Source organism: Oncorhynchus masou, chromosome 32, assembly GCF_036934945.1.
Source record: "Oncorhynchus masou masou isolate Uvic2021 chromosome 32, UVic_Omas_1.1, whole genome shotgun sequence".
Taxonomy (NCBI): domain Eukaryota; kingdom Metazoa; phylum Chordata; class Actinopteri; order Salmoniformes; family Salmonidae; genus Oncorhynchus; species Oncorhynchus masou.
The window spans coordinates 93,054,245-93,071,989 of NC_088243.1; the positions used below are offsets into that span (position 1 = coordinate 93,054,245).

The 17,745-nt window shown below is 43.0% G+C and overlaps 1 protein-coding gene across 1 annotated transcript; it reads right to left on the reverse strand.

Annotated features, from left to right (window-relative positions):
* Positions 1–11,973: 11,973 nt before the first annotated feature.
* On the reverse strand, positions 11,974–13,661 carry LOC135526805 (serine protease inhibitor Kazal-type 1-like). Its single transcript, XM_064955472.1, has 4 exons — positions 13,557–13,661; positions 13,258–13,298; positions 12,511–12,620; positions 11,974–12,375 (listed from the first exon to the last, which is right to left on the reverse strand). The coding sequence occupies exons 1-4, from the start codon at positions 13,600–13,602 to the stop codon at positions 12,330–12,332; spliced, it is 243 nt and encodes an 80-aa protein (XP_064811544.1). The 5' UTR covers positions 13,603–13,661; the 3' UTR covers positions 11,974–12,329.
* Between the last annotated feature and the right edge of the window lie 4,084 nt (positions 13,662–17,745).

The following is a 17,745-nucleotide window of genomic DNA, read 5'->3' on the forward strand; positions in this document are numbered from 1 at the left end:
GAGGAACATAGAACCGTATGTTGGCTTATTTTTCAGGGCGTTTCTCTATGAAAATACAGTGCCATCAGAAAGTATTCATACCCCTTGACTTATTCCATGTTTTGCAACAGCCTGAATTCCAAATGGATTTGCGGCTGGTGAGAGGGGAGGACAGCTCATAATAATGTCTGGAATGGAGTGAGCGGAACGGGACCAAACACGTGTTAATTACGTTGGAGCATCACAACGAGCCATTAAAGTGCCAGCAGCAATACCTGAGTAGAACAGAGCAGGGGGGGAGTAGCAGAGATGCTGTACTGGTCTGTAGGCAGAGATGCTGTATAGGTCTGTAGGCAGAGATGCTGTACTGGTCTGTAGGCAGAGATGCTGTATAGGTCTGTAGGCAGAGATGCTGTATCGGTCTGTAGATAGAGATGCTGTATAGGTCTGTAGATAGAGATGCTGTATAGTTGTGTAGATAGAGATGCTGTATAGGTCTGTAGGCAGAGATGCTGTATAGGTCTGTAGATAGAGATGCTGTATAGGTCTGTAGGCAGAGATGCTGTATAGGTCTGTAGGCAGAGATGCTGTACTGGTCTGTAGGTAGAGATGCTGTATAGGTCTGTAGGGAGAGATGCTGTACTGGTCTGTAGGCAGAGATGCTGTATAGGTCTGTAGGGAGAGATGCTGTACTGGTCTGTAGGCAGAGATGCTGTACTGGTCTGTAGGCAGAGATGCTGTATAGGTCTATAGGCAGAGATGCTGTATAGGTCTGTAGGGAGAGATGCTGTACTGGTCTGTAGGCAGAGATGCTGTATAGGTCTATAGGCAGAGATGCTGTATAGGTCTGTAGGTAGAGATGCTGTATAGGTCTGTAGGTAGAGATGCTGTATAGGTCTGTAGGTAGAGATGCTGTATAGGTCTGTAGATAGAGATGCTGTATAGGTCTGTAGGCAGAGATGCTGTATAGGTCTGTAGGCAGAGATGCTGTATAGGTCTGTAGGTAGAGATGCTGTATAGGTCTGTAGGCAGAGATGCTGTATAGATTTGTAGATAGAGATGCTGTACTGGTCTGTAGGTAGAGATGCTGTATAGGTCTGTAGGCAGAGATGCTGTATAGGTCTGTAGGCAGAGATGCTGTACTGGTCTGTAGGTAGAGATGCTGTATAGGTCTGTAGGGAGAGATGCTGTACTGGTCTGTAGGCAGAGATGCTGTACTGGTCTGTAGGCAGAGATGCTGTATAGGTCTATAGGCAGAGATGCTGTATAGGTCTGTAGGGAGAGATGCTGTACTGGTCTGTAGGCAGAGATGCTGTATAGGTCTATAGGCAGAGATGCTGTATAGGTCTGTAGGTAGAGATGCTGTATAGGTCTGTAGGTAGAGATGCTGTATAGGTCTGTAGGTAGAGATGCTGTATAGGTCTGTAGATAGAGATGCTGTATAGGTCTGTAGGCAGAGATGCTGTATAGGTCTGTAGGCAGAGATGCTGTATAGGTCTGTAGGTAGAGATGCTGTATAGGTCTGTAGGCAGAGATGCTGTATAGATTTGTAGATAGAGATGCTGTACTGGTCTGTAGGTAGAGATGCTGTATAGTTCTGTAGGCAGAGATGCTGTATAGTTGTGTAGATAGAGATGCTGTATAGTTGTGTAGATAGAGATGCTGTATAGGTATGTAGATAGAGATGCTGTTTAGGTCTGTAGGCAGAGATGCTGTATAATTCTGTAGGTAGAGATGCTGTATAGGTCTGTAGGTAGAGATGCTGTATAGGTCTGTAGGTAGAGATGCTGTATAGGTCTGTAGGTAGAGATGCTGTATAGGTCTGTAGGTAGAGATGCTGTATAGGTCTGTAGGTAGAGATGCTGTACTGGTCTGTAGGCAGAGATGAGGTACTGGTCTATAGGTAGAGATGCTGTATAGTTGTGTAGATAGAGATGCTGTATAGGTCTGTAGGTAGAGATGCTGTACTGGTCTGTAGGCAGAGATGCTGTACTGGTCTATAGGCAGAGATGCTGTATAGGTCTGAAGATAGACATGCTGTATAGGTCTGTAGATAGAGATGCTGTATAGGTCTGTAGGTAGAGATGCTGTATAGGTCTGAAGATAGACATGCTGTATAGGTCTGTAGATAGAGATGCTGTATAGGTATGTAGGTAGAGATGCTGTATAGTTGTGTAGGCAGAGATGCTGCATAGGTCTGCAGGCAGAGATGCTGTATAGGTCTGAAGATAGACATGCTGTATAGGTCTGTAGATAGAGATGCTGTATAGGTATGTAGGTAGAGATGCTGTATAGTTGTGTAGGCAGAGATGCTGCATAGGTCTGTAGATAGAGATGCTGTATGGTTGTGTAGATAGAGATGCTGTATAGGTCTGTAGGTATAGATGCTGTATGGGTCTGTAGGCAGAGATGCTGTATAGGTCTATAGGAAGAGATGCTGTATTGGTCTGTAGGTAGGGATGCTGTATAGGTCTGTAGGTAGAGATGCTGTATAGGTCTGTAGGCAGAGATGCTGCATAGTTGTATAGGTAGAGATGCTGTATAGGTCTGTAGGCAGAGATGCTGCATAGTTGTATAGGTAGAGATGCTGTATAGGTCTGTAGGTAGAGATACTGTATAGTTGTGTAGATAGAGATGCTGTATAGGTATGTAGGTAGAGATGCTGTATAGGTCTGTAGGTAGAGATGCTGTATAGGTCTGTAGGTAGAGATGCTGTATAGGTCTGTAGGTAGAGATGCTGTACTGGTCTGTAGGCAGAGATGCTGTACTGGTCTATAGGCAGAGATGCTGTATAGTTCTGAAGATAGACATGCTGTATAGGTCTGTAGGTAGAGATGCTGTATAGGTCTGTAGGTAGAGATGCTGTATAGGTCTGTAGGTAGAGATGCTGTATAGGTCTGTAGGTAGAGATGCTGTATAGGTCTGTAGGTAGAGATATCTGTACTGGTCTGTAGGCAGAGATGCTGTACTGGTGTATAGGTAGAGATGCTGTATAGGTCTGAAGATAGACATGCTGTATAGGTCTGTAGGTAGAGATGCTGTACTGGTCTGTAGGCAGAGATGCTGTACTGGTCTATAGGCAGAGATGCTGTATAGGTCTGAAGATAGACATGCTGTATAGGTATGTAGGTAGAGATGCTGTATAGTTGTGTAGGCAGAGATGCTGCATAGGTCTGCAGGCAGAGATGCTGTATAGGTCTATAGGAAGAGATGCTGTATTGGTCTGTAGGTAGAGATGCTGTATTGGTCTGTAGGCAGAGATGCTGTATAGGTCTATAGGAAGAGATGCTGTATTGGTCTGTAGGTAGGGATGCTGTATAGGTCTGTAGGTAGAGATGCTGTATAGGTCTGTAGGCAGAGATGCTGCATAGTTGTATAGGTAGAGATGCTGTATAGGTCTGTAGGTAGAGATATCTGTATATGTCTGTAGGCAGAGATGCTGTATAGGTCTGTAGATAGATATGCTGTATAGGTCTGTAGGTAGAGATGCTGTATAGTTGTGTAGATAGAGATGCTGTATAGTTGTGTAGATAGAGATGCTGTATAGGTATGTAGATATAGATGCTGTATAGGTCTGTAGGCAGAGATGCTGTATAGGTCTGTAGGTAGAGATGCTGTATAGGTCTGTAGGTAGAGATGCTGTATAGGTCTGTAGGTAGAGATGCTGTATAGTTGTGTAGATAGAGATGCTGTATAGGTCTGTAGATAGAGATGCTGTATAGGTCTGTAGATAGAGATGCTGTATAGTTGTGTAGATAGAGATGCTGTATAGGTCTGTAGGCAGAGATGCTGTATAGGTCTGTAGGTAGAGATGCTGTATAGGTCTGTAGGTAGAGATGCTGTATAGGTCTGTAGATAGAGATGCTGTATCAGTCTGTAGGTAGAGATGCTGTATCGGTCTGTAGGTAGAGATGCTGTATAGGTCTGTAGGCAGAGATGCTGTATAGGTCTGTAGGCAGAGATGCTGTATCGGTCTATAGGTAGAGATGCTGTTTCGGTCTGTAGGTAGAGATGCTGTATCGGTCTATAGGTAGAGATGCTGTATCGGTCTGTAGGTAGAGATGCTGTATAGGTCTGTAGGTAGAGATGCTGTATCGGTCTATAGGTAGAGATGCTGTATCGGTCTGTAGATAGAGATGCTGTATCGGTCTGTAGGTAGAGATGCTGTATAGGTCTGTAGGTAGAGATGCTGTATCGGTCTATAGGTAGAGATGCTGTATCGGTCTGTAGATAGAGATGCTGTATAGGTCTATAGGTAGAGATGCTGTATAGGTCTATAGGTAGAGATGCTGTATCGGTCTGTAGGTAGAGATGCTGTATAGGTCTATAGGTAGAGATGCTGTATCGGTCTGTAGGTAGAGATGCTGTATCGGTCTGTAGATAGAGATGCTGTATAGGTCTGTAGATAGAGATCCTGTATAGGTCTATAGGTAGAGATGCTGTATCGGTCTGTGGGCAGAGATGCTGTATAGGTCTGTAGGTAGAGATGCTGTATAGGTCTGTAGATAGAGATGCTGTATAGGTCTATAGGTAGAGATGCTGTATCGGTCTGTAGGTAGAGATGCTGTATCGGTCTGTAGGTAGAGATGCTGTATCGGTCTGTAGGTAGAGATGCTGTATAGGTCTGTAGGTAGAGATGCTGTATCGGTCTGTAGGTAGAGATGCTGTATCGGTCTGTAGGTGCAGTGGAGATGCCAGTTCTAACTTTTTATTTTGGGGTATTTTATTGAACCTTTATTGAACTCGGCAAGTCAGTTAAGAATAAATTCTTATTTACAATTACGGCCTCCCAAAAGGCTAAAGGCCTCCTGTTTGGACGGGGGACAGGGATTAAAAATAAATACAATATAAATATAGGACAAAACACACATCACAACAAGAGAGACAACACAACACTACATAAAGAGAGACCTAAGACAACAACATAGCATGACAGCAACACATGACAACAGAGCATGGTAGCAACACAACAACATGGTAGCAACACATGACAACACAGCATGGCAGCAACACAACATAACAACAACATGGCAGCAACACATGACAACACAGCATGGCAGCAACACAATGTGGTTTGATTGATGACGTACCATAACAAATCAAGTTTCACTTTCATTGTTTTCTTTGTGATGAGAGGTGAGGTAGTTTATACCAGTTCTTTGTGATGAGAGGTGAGGTAGTTTATACCAGTTCTTTGTGATGAGAGGTGAGGTAGTTTATACCAGTTCTTTGTGATGAGAGGTGAGGTAGTTTATACCAGTTCTTTGTGATGAGAGGTGAGGTAGTTTATACCAGTTCTTTGTGATGAGAGGTGAGGTAGTTTATACCAGTTCTTTGTGATGAGAGGTGAGGTAGTTTATACCAGTTCTTTGTGATGAGAGGTTAGGTAGTTTATACCAGTTCTTTGTGATGAGAGGTTAGGTAGTTTATACCAGTTCTTTGTGATGAGAGGTGAGGTAGGTTATACTTGGGCATGATTGATGGCATGGGGCACAGTGTTGGACTCGACACTTCCTCCTGCCCGCTCTGGCACACCAATGGAGACCAGTTGATAGAAGAGGAAGTTCCCCAAATCAAAAGGAAATGGGTGGGAGGTGGTGGTGTTGGCAAACTGAGAGCAAATTCCCAGATGCTCTCTTATTATGAAACATAGTAAATGGGGAATAGGAAATAGGGAATAGGAAATCACAATGGTTAGAAGGGATGATCTGTTGTATCTTTAGAGGAAAATACACTATGTTTCTGTGTGGACATTAATATCCCTTGAACGTGGCTGTCTCAGAACACAAAGCCAATCAAACCCCTCCACCACCTCACCCCACTGTGTTTAATAGAAGTATTACATCTCAAATAGGGGGCTGACATTATATTTGTGTGTTGGATAAAGCTTTGTTCTTCTTTACGCTTCGTTAGTGAGCTAAGTAATAGAGACGACCGTTTAATTAAATGTTGTTGTTTTTTAACAGATGATGCTTCTCTTAGAGCGGTAACCGCTAACCATTGATCAACGCTGCACACCTCTTGGGTATGTCTGTATCAGCTTGGAGTCGTCTTGGGAATGTCTGGATCAGCGTTGAGTCGTCTTGGGTATGTCTGTATCAGCGTTGAGTCGTCTTGGGTATGTCTGTATCAGCGTTGAGTCGTCTTGGGTATGTCTGTATCAGCGTTGAGTCGTCTTGGGTATGTCTGTATCAGCTTTGAGTCGTCTTGGGAATGTCTGTATCAGCTTTGAGTCGTCTTGGGAATGTCTGTATCAGCTTTACAGTCTTGGGAATGTCTGTATCAGCTTTACAGTCTTGGGAATGTCTGTATCAGCTTTACAGTCTTGGGAATGTCTGTATCAGCTTTACAGTCTTGGGAATGTCTGTATCAGCTTTGAGTTGTCTTGGGAATGTCTGTATCAGCTTTGAGTCGTCTTGGGAATGTCTGTATCAGCTTTGAGTTGTCTTGGGAATGTCTGTATCAGCTCTGAGTCGTCTTGGGAATGTCTGTATCAGCTTTACAGTCTTGGGAATGTCTGTATCAGCTTTGAGTCGTCTTGGGTATGTCTGTATCAGCTTTGAGTCGTCTTGGGTATGTCTGTATCAGCTTTGAGTCGTCTTGGGTATGTCTGTATCAGCTTTGAGTTGTCTTGGGAATGTCTGTATCAGCTTTGCACAACTGGATTTGGGGATTTTCTCCCATTATTCCTTGCAGATTTTGTCAAGCTCTGTTATGTTAGATTAGGGAGCCTTTCCACGGGTTTTCAATGTGATTCAAGTCTTTGCTTTTGCTGGGCCACATTCTTTCACATTCTTGTTCTGAAGCCATTCCAGCGTAGTTTTGGCTGTATGCTTGGGGTCATTGTCCCGATGGAAGGTAAATCTTTGCCCCAGTCTAAGGTCGTTTGCACTCTGAAGCAGGTTCACAATGATTTGCCTGTATTTGGCTCCATTCATTGTTCCCTCTATCCTTACCAGTCTCCCAGTTCCCTGCCGCTGAAAAGCATCCCCATAGCATGATGCTGCCACCACCATGCTTCACGGTAGGGAGGGTGTTAGATGGGTGATGAGCTGTGCCTGGTTTTCTCCAGACGTAGCGCTTTGCATTCAGGCCAAACAGTTACATCTTTGTCTCATCAGACCACAGAATATTTTGCTTTATGCTCTGTCTTTCACATCCCTTTATGCAAACATCAGGTGTGCTGTCATGTACCTTTCTCTCAGGAGTAGTGTCCTTCTGGCCACTCTTCCATAAAGCCCAGATTAGTGAAGTGCTGTGGAGACTGTTGTCCTTCTGGCCACTCTTCCATAAAGCCCAGATTAGTGAAGTGCTGTGGAGACTGTTGTCCTTCTGGCCACTCTTCCATAAAGCCCAGATTAGTGAAGTGCTGTGGAGACTGTTGTCCTTCTGGCCACTCTTCCATAAAGCCCAGATTAGTGAAGTGCTGTGGAGACTCTTGTCCTTCTGGCCACTCTTCCATAAAGCCCAGATTAGTGAAGTGCTGTGGAGACTGTTGTCCTTCTGGCCACTCTTCCATAAAGCCCAGATTAGTGAAGTGCTGTGGAGACTGTTGTCCTTCTGGCCACTCTTCCATAACGCCCAGATTAGTGAAGTGCTGTGGAGACTGTTGTCCTTCTGGCCACTCTTCCATAAAGCCCAGATTAGTGAAGTGCTGTGGAGACTGTTGTCCTTCTGGCCACTCTTCCATAAAGCCCAGATTAGTGAAGTGCTGTGGAGACTGTTGTCCTTCTGGCCACTCTTCCATAAAGCCCAGATTAGTGAAGTGCTGTGGAGACTGTTGTCCTTCTGGCCACTCTTCCATAAAGCCCAGATTAGTGAAGTGCTGTGGAGACTGTTGTCCTTCTGGCCACTCTTCCATAACGCCCAGATTAGTGAAGTGCTGTGGAGACTGTTGTCCTTCTGGCCACTCTTCCATAAAGCCCAGATTAGTGAAGTGCTGTGGAGACTGTTGTCCTTCTGGCCACTCTTCCATAAAGCCCAGATTAGTGAAGTGCTGTGGAGACTGTTGTCCTTCTGGCCACTCTTCCATAAAGCCCAGATTAGTGAAGTGCTGTGGAGACTGTTGTCCTTCTGGCCACTCTTCCATAACGCCCAGATTAGTGAAGTGCTGTGGAGACTGTTGTCCTTCTGGCCACTCTTCCATAACGCCCAGATTAGTGAAGTGCTGTGGAGACTGTTGTCCTTCTGGCCACTCTTCCATAAAGCCCAGATTAGTGAAGTGCTGTGGAGACTGTTGTCCTTCTGGCCACTCTTCCATAACGCCCAGATTAGTGAAGTGCTGTGGAGACTGTTGTCCTTCTGGCCACTCTTCCATAACGCCCAGATTAGTGAAGTGCTGTGGAGACTGTTGTCCTTCTGGCCACTCTTCCATAACGCCCAGATTAGTGAAGTGCTGTGGAGACTGTTGTCCTTCTGGCCACTCTTCCATAACGCCCAGATTAGTGAAGTGCTGTGGAGACTGTTGTCCTTCTGGCCACTCTTCCATAAAGCCCAGATTAGTGAAGTGCTGTGGAGACTGTTGTCCTTCTGGCCACTCTTCCATAAAGCCCAGATTAGTGAAGTGCTGTGGAGACTGTTGTCCTTCTGGCCACTCTTCCATAAAGCCCAGATTAGTGAAGTGCTGTGGAGACTGTTGTCCTTCTGGCAAGTTCTCACATCTCAGCCAAGGAACTCTGTACTTCTGTCAGAGTGGTCATTGGTTTCTTCCTCCCTGACCAAGGTCCTTCTTGCCCGGTAGCTCAGTTTGGTCGGACGGCCAGCTCTAGACAAAGTCTGAGTAGTTCCATAGTTTCTTTCAATTTCTCAATGGAAACCACTATGCTCTCTGACACTTCAACACTATAGATATAAAGATATTGAATATAGATATAGAATATATTTAATACCCCAGATATATATATATAGATATATATAATACCCCAGATATATAGATATATTGATATAGATATATAATACCCCAGATATATATATAGATATATAGATATATATATAGATATATGTATATATAATACCCCAGATATACAGATATATTATATATATATAATACCCCAGATATATAGATATAGATATATAATATATATAATACCCCAGATATATAGATATAGATATATAATATATAATACCCCAGATATATAGATATATAATATATAATACCCCAGATATATAGATATATAATATATAATACCCCAGATATATATAGATATTTAGATATATAATATAATACCCCAGATATATAGATATAGATATTTAGATATATAATATATATAATACCCCAGATATATAGATATAGATATTTAGATATATAATATATATAATACCCCAGATATATAGATATATAATACCCCAGATATATAGATATAGATATTTAGATATATAGATATATAATACCCCAGATATATAGATATAGATATATATAATACCCCAGATATATAGATATATAATACCCCAGATATATAATATCCCAGATATATAGTTATATAATATCCCAGATATATAGTTATATAATACCCCAGATATATAGTTATATAATACCCCAGATATATAGTATCCCAGATATATAGTTATATAATATATAATACCCCAGATTTCTAGATATAGTTTTATAATCTATATATAATACCCCAGATAGATGGGGTGCAAATGGGTGTGCAAATGGGTGTGAATACTTATATATTTCTGTATCTAATTTAATACAATAATTTTGCAAACATATCTTAAAAAAACATGGTTTTCACTTGGTCATGATTGGATATTGTGTGTATATGGGTGAGAAAAAAATGTTTAATCCATTTTGAAATCACGCTGTAAGAAAATGTGAAATAAGTCAAAGGGTAGGAACATTTTCAGAAGAAACTGTAAATACATACTTTGAAACATGAAGCCAATCAGTGAAAAATGTACAATTCTGCACGTAGAAAGTGCCATTAAAGAGGTGTCTGTACAGAGTAAGAGAGAAGAAAGCTTCAAACACACAGACTGAGAAATGTAGGCAGGCCTCAACAAAAAAGACAGAATTTCCAACAGGTCAAATCCTTGAAGACACAGTAATGCTAATGGTGATGACAACATTTCGTTAGGGCTCTATTCAATGCACATCACAGAAGTTCAGCTGTTACAGCGTGATTGACATTTAGAGGCAGAGTTCCTGCTATAGAGGAGACGCTACATATGTCACGTCCACTACCTTCATATTTCTATCATGGAATCTGTAACACCAAATGTAACCTGCCTAAATGACTACCGACCCGTAGCACTCACGTCTGTAGCCATGAAATGCTTTGAAAGGCTGGTCATGACTCACATCAACATCCCAGAAAACCTAGAACCACTCTAATTTGCCCCCCCCGGACAAAAAGGAACACCTACGTGAGAATGCTGTTCATTGAAGACAGCTCAGCATTCAACACCATAGTGCCCTCAAAGCTCATCACTAAGCTAAGGACCCTGGGATTGTACACCTCCCTCTGCGACTGGATCCTGGACTTCCTGACGGGCAGCCCCCAGGTGGTGAGGGTAGGTAACACATCTGTCAAGCTGATCTTCAACACAGGGACCCTGCATGACTCCAACATCATTAAGTTTGCTGATGACAACACAACCTATAGGGAGGTCAGAGACCTGACCGTGTGGTGCCAGGACAACAACCTCTCCCTCAACGTGATCAAGACAAAGGAGATGATTATGGACTACAGGAAAAGGAGGACCAAGCACGCCCCCATTCTCATCGATGGGGCTGTAGTGGAGCAGGTTGAGAGCTTCAACTTCCTTGGTGTCCACATTAAACTAACATGGTCCAAGCACACCAAGAGAGTCGTGAATAGGGCACGACAAAACCTATTCCCACTCAGGAGACTGAAATGATTTGGCATGGGTCGTCAGATCCTCAAAAGGTTCTACAGCTGCACCATCGAGAGCGTTGAATCACTGGCTGGTATGGCAACTGCTCGGCCTCCGACCGCAAGGCACTACAGAGGGTAGTGTGTATATCACTGGGGCCAAGGCACTACAGAGGGTAGTGTGTACATCCCAGTACATCACTGGGGCCAAGGCACTACAGAGGGTAGTGTGTACATCCCAGTACATCACTGGGGCCAAGGCACTACAGAGGGTAGTGTGTACATCCCAGTACATCACTGGGGCCAAGGCACTACAGAGGGTAGTGTGTACATCCCAGTACATCACTGGGGCCAAGGCACTACAGAGGGTAGTGTGTACATCCCAGTACATCACTGGGGACAAGCTTCCTGCCATCCAGGAACTCTATACCAGACGGTGTCATAGGAAAGCCCTAAAAATGGTCAAAGACTCCAGCCACCCTAGTCATACACTTCTCTGCTACCACACGGCAAGCGGTACCGGAGCACCAAGTCCAAGAGGCTTCTAAACAGCTTCTACCCCCAAGCCATAAGACTCCTGAACAGCTAATCAAATGGCTTCCAAGACTATTTGCATTGCCGCCCCCCCCCCCCAACACACTGGTGCTACTCTATCAAGGAATAGTCACTTACACTAACCGGTATCCCCTGTATATAGTCTATTGCTTTTTAATTATTTTCATAGAACTGCATTGTTGGTTAAGGGCTTGGTTAAATGTTAAATCCATTTGTATTTTAAAAGGACAACATTTTCCATTCCCACTGTACCTTTGTAGGGATCATAATGACTAAACAAAAACCAGACGTCATGGGTCCTGCAGAACCAGTTCCTCCACATTTCAGCTATACTTTTAAACTGGAAGAACTTGTCCAGATTGCTGTTAAGGATTTTGAGGCTGATTCCCTGACCTGTCAATGTATTTAATTTTTAATCTGTTTTATACTCGTGAAGTCAATAGTTTTTACTAGATTACTTGTAGTTTTTCATGTTGTCTAATTTTTTGCAATGACTAGGTGCTGCCCATCTTGGCCAGGGCACTCTTGAAAAAGAGATTAATTTCAATGAGCCCTTCCTGGTTAAATAAAAATTAAATCCAGAACCTGACAGTTGACAAGGAACTTTGCTAAAATTGTTTTAATTACAGATTTTTAAAAGGATGGCCAAGTAAAAACACAATAAAGATTATTCCATTTAAAATTCAATTTTGCCACCAAGGTACACTACACAAGTCTTAAAGACTAGGGGGTTAAGTGCTCTACAGAAGACAAACAGGGAGCCCATAAGGTTTGGAGAAGGAAACAGGTGTTGAGGAAACGGCTCAAAGTATATCGAGACAAATCGTTTACCGTCTCCTCAGCATTTAGAAAGCAATAGAAAATACGTCAGTGTTTTGACAAGACAACAGGAAGTGGTTTAAAGTAATGTTGAGGGGGCCTGGTGTGTCGCTGAGACAATGGACGGTCATGTCTGGTTCAGCACTCTCCTTTACTCCGGATGAGAATGTTACTCTTCCGTTCCCTGGGAACACACACACGAGCAGAATTATTATTTTTTAAACACCGAGCGAAACAAGGCAGGCAGACCCGAACAAGACAGGCACAGAGCAAGAGAGAAAGAGAAGTCAGTTGTTGAAAGCTTAAGTTGGATACTTACATGTTCTGAAAGCACAGCATGCATTCATTAGAGTAGTTGGTGCCGTCGCTTCCACACACTGGCTCGAAGTTGCGGGGGCACATGGGCAAGTTGTACTGGGAACAGTCAGCCTGTTGGACAAAGACCAGGTTCTGTACTAAAATGGGGTGTTGGTAATAGTGTACTGGGAACAGTCAACCTGTTTTTTTGGTCCAACAGACTAGTAAAGGACTTGTCTCAATAAATAAAGCGAGGTATTGGTAATAGTGTTCTGGAATGAGCCAATATGAAGAGAACAGGGTTGTAATAGTGTACTGGTATTACACCATATGAAGAGAACATGGAAAACAGGGAACAAACCATACCTTCCCTGCTCCTTCCACTGGTGCAGTGCACCTGGGGTGTATTCATTAGTCAGATTCTGTTGCAAAACGTTTCGCAATGGAAGCCAATTACAGTTTATTCTTGGAATCAAACAGAACGTTTGTCCAATAGAAATTCTCGTTTACTGCAAAACATTTTACATGGAGTAAATAGTTAGTTTCAAAACGTTTCGCAACATAATCCAACTAATGAATGCAGCCCTGAATGTAATGTCAACTAAGGAAGTGACTAAACATACGGGTGTACTTGGTGAACTGAATTTTGTCCAGAGGAAGACCCATACCACAGTTCTACATGAAGTAATCCAGCACATAGAGCAACGTGTTTTAGAAAGGCACATCGCCTTTCACTACACGAAGTAAACAACGCGTTTAGCCTGCTTACCTCTGTGGTTCCGTCTGGGAGACTCGCTCCTCGTGCCAAAACTAAAAACAGAGAAAGATATTAAACCGGAGGCTCATTAAATTATTTAAACGTCAGATGTGATTTCCAATCTAAAACGACAAAAAGGTTCATGTTTTCTCTAGTCAAAAAAATGCGCGTCGGTCATCAAGGCAGTTCGCTGTCTTTGTCTAAACTGCTCTTAGTAGTTAATGTGCCGTTTTTTTTTATTGTTATTTAATAAAACTATTTGACTGCCACTTGGTACTAATTATGTAAAAGTCAAGATGAACAACACTCACCGGCAACACTGAGAAGGCATAGCGTCATCGGTGTAAAGTTCCACATTCTATCCGTTGTGAAGGTGCGTAGGCAGGTGACGCTCCCACCCACCGGAGCCGTATTTATACCTTGTAGGTCTCCACCCCAACCGCTTAAGGATCGGCCCCTTTTTTTCAAATGTTCGCCTAAAAGGACATTCCCAAATCTAACTGCCTGTAACTCAGGCCCTGAAGCAAGGATATGGTTATTATTGGTACCATTTGAAAGGAAACACTTTGAAGTTTATGGAAATGTGAAATTAATGTAGGAGAATATAACAAATTAGATCTGGTAAAAGACAAGACAAAGAAAAAAACATTTATTTATCTTTGAAATGCAAGTGATAGGCCATGATGTATTATTCTTGCCCAGGTGCAGTTTAGATTCTGGCCACTAGATGGCAGCAGTGTACGTGCAAAGTTTTAGACGATCCAATGAACCATTGCATTTCTGTTCAAAATGTTGTATCAAGACTGCCCAAATGTGCCTAGTTGGTTTATTAATACATATTCAAGTTCATAGCTGTGCACTCTCCTCTAACGATAGCATGGTATAATTTCACTGTAAATTGGACAGTGCAGTTGGATGAACAGGAAGTTAAGCTTTCTGCCAATATCAGACATGTCTCTGTCCTGGGAAATGCTCTTGTTACTTACAACATCATGCTAATCGCATTAGCGAGTGACGAAGTTGGTTCGTCACTAGTTACCACAGTCACAAATCATTAACCCCGACTATTTGTACAATGTATCTTCTTAAAATGTGCCTAACCCTCTTAACCTTACATTTCAATGAAATTTGTCTATGGAAACTAGTGAGAGAGATGTGTCCTGTACCTTTGTGAGAGTGTTGTGATTAACCAAAGGGACTTACATCAATTTATTCCCCCCAAAAACATCTGGAGGATCTAATATTTTTTAAATTTTATTTCACCTTTATTTTGTTGCGGAATAGAAAGCCGACTAGATTTGATTTTAGATTGGAGATGTTTGATATGAGTCTGGAAGAAGAGTTTACAGTCTAGCCAGACACCTAGGTACTTATAGGTGTCCACATATTCAAGGTCGGAACCATCCAGGGTGGTGATGCTCGTCGGGCATGCAGGTGCAGGCAGCGATCGGTTGAAAAGCATGCATTTGGTTTTACTAGCGTTTAAGAGCAGTTGGAGGCCACGGAAGGAGTGTTGTATGGCATTGAAGCTTGTTTGGAGGTTAGATAGCACAGTGTCCAAGGACGGGCCAGAAGTATACAGAATGGTGTCGTCTGCATAGAGGTGGATCAGGGAATCGCCCGCAGCAAGAGCAACATCATTGATATATACAGAGAAATGAGTCGGCCCGAGATTTGAACCCTGTGGCACCCTCATAGAGACTGCCAGAGGACCGGACAGCATGCCCTCCGATTTGACACACTGAACTCTGTCTGCAAAGTAGTTGGTGAACCAGGCAAGGCAGTCATCAGAAAAACCGAGGCTACTGAGTCTGCCAATAAGAATATGTTGATTGACAGAGTCGAAAGCCTTGGCAAGGTCGATGAAGACGGCGGCACAGTACTGTCTTTTATCGATGGCGGTTATGATGTCGTTTAGGACCTTGAGCGTGGCTGAGGTGCACCTATGACCGGCTCGGAAACCAGATTGCACAGCGGAGAAGGTACGGTGGGATTCGAGATGTTCAGTGACCTGTTTGTTGACCTGGCTTTCGAAGACCTTAGATAGGCAGGGCAGGATGGATATAGGTCTGTAACAGTTTGGGTCCAGGGTGTCTCCCCCTTTGAAGAGGGGGATGACTGCGGCAGATTTCCAATCCTTGGGGATCTTAGACGATATGAAAGAGAGGTTGAACAGGCTGGTAATAGGGGTTGCGACAATAGTTTCAGAAATAGTTTGTGGAAATCAGCCAGTTTGCAGGAAGTTTGTAATGTAATGTAATGAAAATAAGATATGATAATGTAAACCAAAAACTGTTTTGTGTCCTTAAAGTAAAGCTTTATCCAGGGTATCTTTAAGACTTGGTAAAAATTGGTGAAGTTCAACACATTAGCACTGCCCTCGTTCACTCTGTTTAAAGAACATATTTTTGTTCACTTTGTGAGGTTTATTTTTCCAAATAAAGTTAAACAGCGTCTTATCTAATTGGGAGAAAATAGATTTGGGATTGTCAAGACAAGAGAACACATACGAAGGCCTTAGATAAGCCTTAGTCAGAAAGACAAATCTATGTCTCGCCGTAAAACTTGTGTTTTATTGACAACTGGGGGAAGATGAAGGTTCTTCATTATTTCCTTCTCTTGTGTCATTTTTTATCCCTATATAATTCACTGTGTCTTTGATCTGTCCTATGGTATTGTGTAGAACCATATTAAATATTAAATAATAGTATTGAGGTGATTCGTGCCCTCAATAGATTTAGAGCGTCTAGTACTGAGCAGTGACTCGTTTAGGCCCTCAATAAATTGTGTTGTCTCTGATCATGCATGCAAGGTTCTCCTTCTCTCATTCGTTTTCAGTGTTAGAGACCCAATTATGTTTTGTTGTAGCTCAAGTAAAGATGGTTCTGTGTTTGCTCTCTTTGGTACAATGGCGAAAAAAAGTTTCCATCCGTTGTCATTTCGTGTTCAGAAGTAGTACTCATTGAGCCGGCCCACTGCATTGAGCCGGGTAACAGTGTTCTAGGGCAGGAGTGATTTTCTGCCTGTTCTGCTTCTCCTTTTTCCGTTTGTCTCGTTTGATCATTTTACCTCAGGTTAGCCTGCTAGCTAACTAGCTGGCAACAGGTCTAGAATGTTTTAAAAAATACAAAAAACTAAAGATATTCCTGACACACAAAAGTCACATGTAACTATTTAGTCGCGTAGTCTGTTCACAGTTATGACATGAATCGGAAAAATTTGAGAGCAGGCGTCCAAATCCACGAGGAGCGCTCGCTCACATCACATCTGACCAAGTCGCCGTCACCATGGCAACCCCTATATGGAGCCCTCCGCATTGTTACAACATTTGGGCGGCGCATGGCGAAGCGATACGGAGCGCCATAAGCTCTTTGCACGCCCACTAGCCTACGTATTTCCGCTAAAATCCGAGCCAGACAGCTAGCAAGATGCACATAATGCTCCCACAGCAGAGAGAGAGAGAGAGCAACGACGTGCTGCACAGATCTGCACATATGTGATGTAGAACGCCATTATCGGGGACAGCCTTTTGGCTCGTGAGGGCTCCTATTAGAACTAATGGCAACAACAAACAGGAAACACAAGTGCCGGAGAATGCCTGTAAGAGACATTTGAGATTTGAGATTTTCAATCTGATACCAGATGATTCTCCTATGGTTGTGTTTAAATTGCATCCTAATCTCCCACATTGTAATCTCATTTATTACACTTTTAGTAGAGAGACACCTCAAACAAAATATGTTTATTTTAACCTGGTAAATTGACTGAGAACACATTCTCATTTACAGCAACGACCTGGGGAATAGTTACAAGGGAGAGGAATGAGACAATTGTAAGTGATTTGGTGGCCGTGATGGTTTGAAGGCCAGACTGGTAATTTATCCAGGACACTGGGGTTAACATCCGTACTCTTACGACAAATGCCATGGGATCTTTTAGTGACCACAGAGAGTCAGGACACCTGTTTAACGTCCCATCCGAAAGACAGCACCCTACACCAATCACTACCCTGGGATGTTTTCTTTAGACCAGAGGAAAGGGTGCCTCCTACTGGCCCTCCAACACCACTTCAAGCAGCATCTGATCTCCCATCCAGGGACTGACCAGGACCAACTCTGTTTAGCTTCAGAAGCAAGCCAGCAGTGGTATGCAGGGTGGTATGCTGATGGCTACTAAAAGTCTACGAAATCCAATTCTCCAGTAATATACTACAGTGTTTTGACCTGGCTGTGGCAGAGAGAGCAGATAACAGCCATTAGAGATGGTGTTTCTGCTGAGGCTGTTAAGGTGGTTGTTGAAGCAACAGATAAATATGTCCTGGTGCCAATGAAGAGGTTTACGCAGGCTGATAAAAGCTTTCGAGGTCACTCTGCACGACTGTCTTTAGTGTGCTTGGACCATGTTAGTTTGTTGTTGATGTGGACACCAAGGAACTTGAAGCTCTCAACCTGCTCTACTGCAGCCCCGTCTATGAGAATGGGGGCGTGCTCCATCCTCCTT

Coding starts and splice junctions, on each gene's coding strand:
- LOC135526805 (XM_064955472.1), bottom strand. CDS start 13,602: ATGTGGAACTTTACACCGATGACGCTATGCCTTCTCAGTGTTGCCG. Junction 13,299..13,556: donor ATGCCTTCTCAGTGTTGCCG/GTGAGTGTTGTT, acceptor CTCTGTTTTTAG/TTTTGGCACGAGGAGCGAGT. Junction 12,621..13,257: donor TCCCAGACGGAACCACAGAG/GTAAGCAGGCTA, acceptor TTTGTCCAACAG/GCTGACTGTTCCCAGTACAA.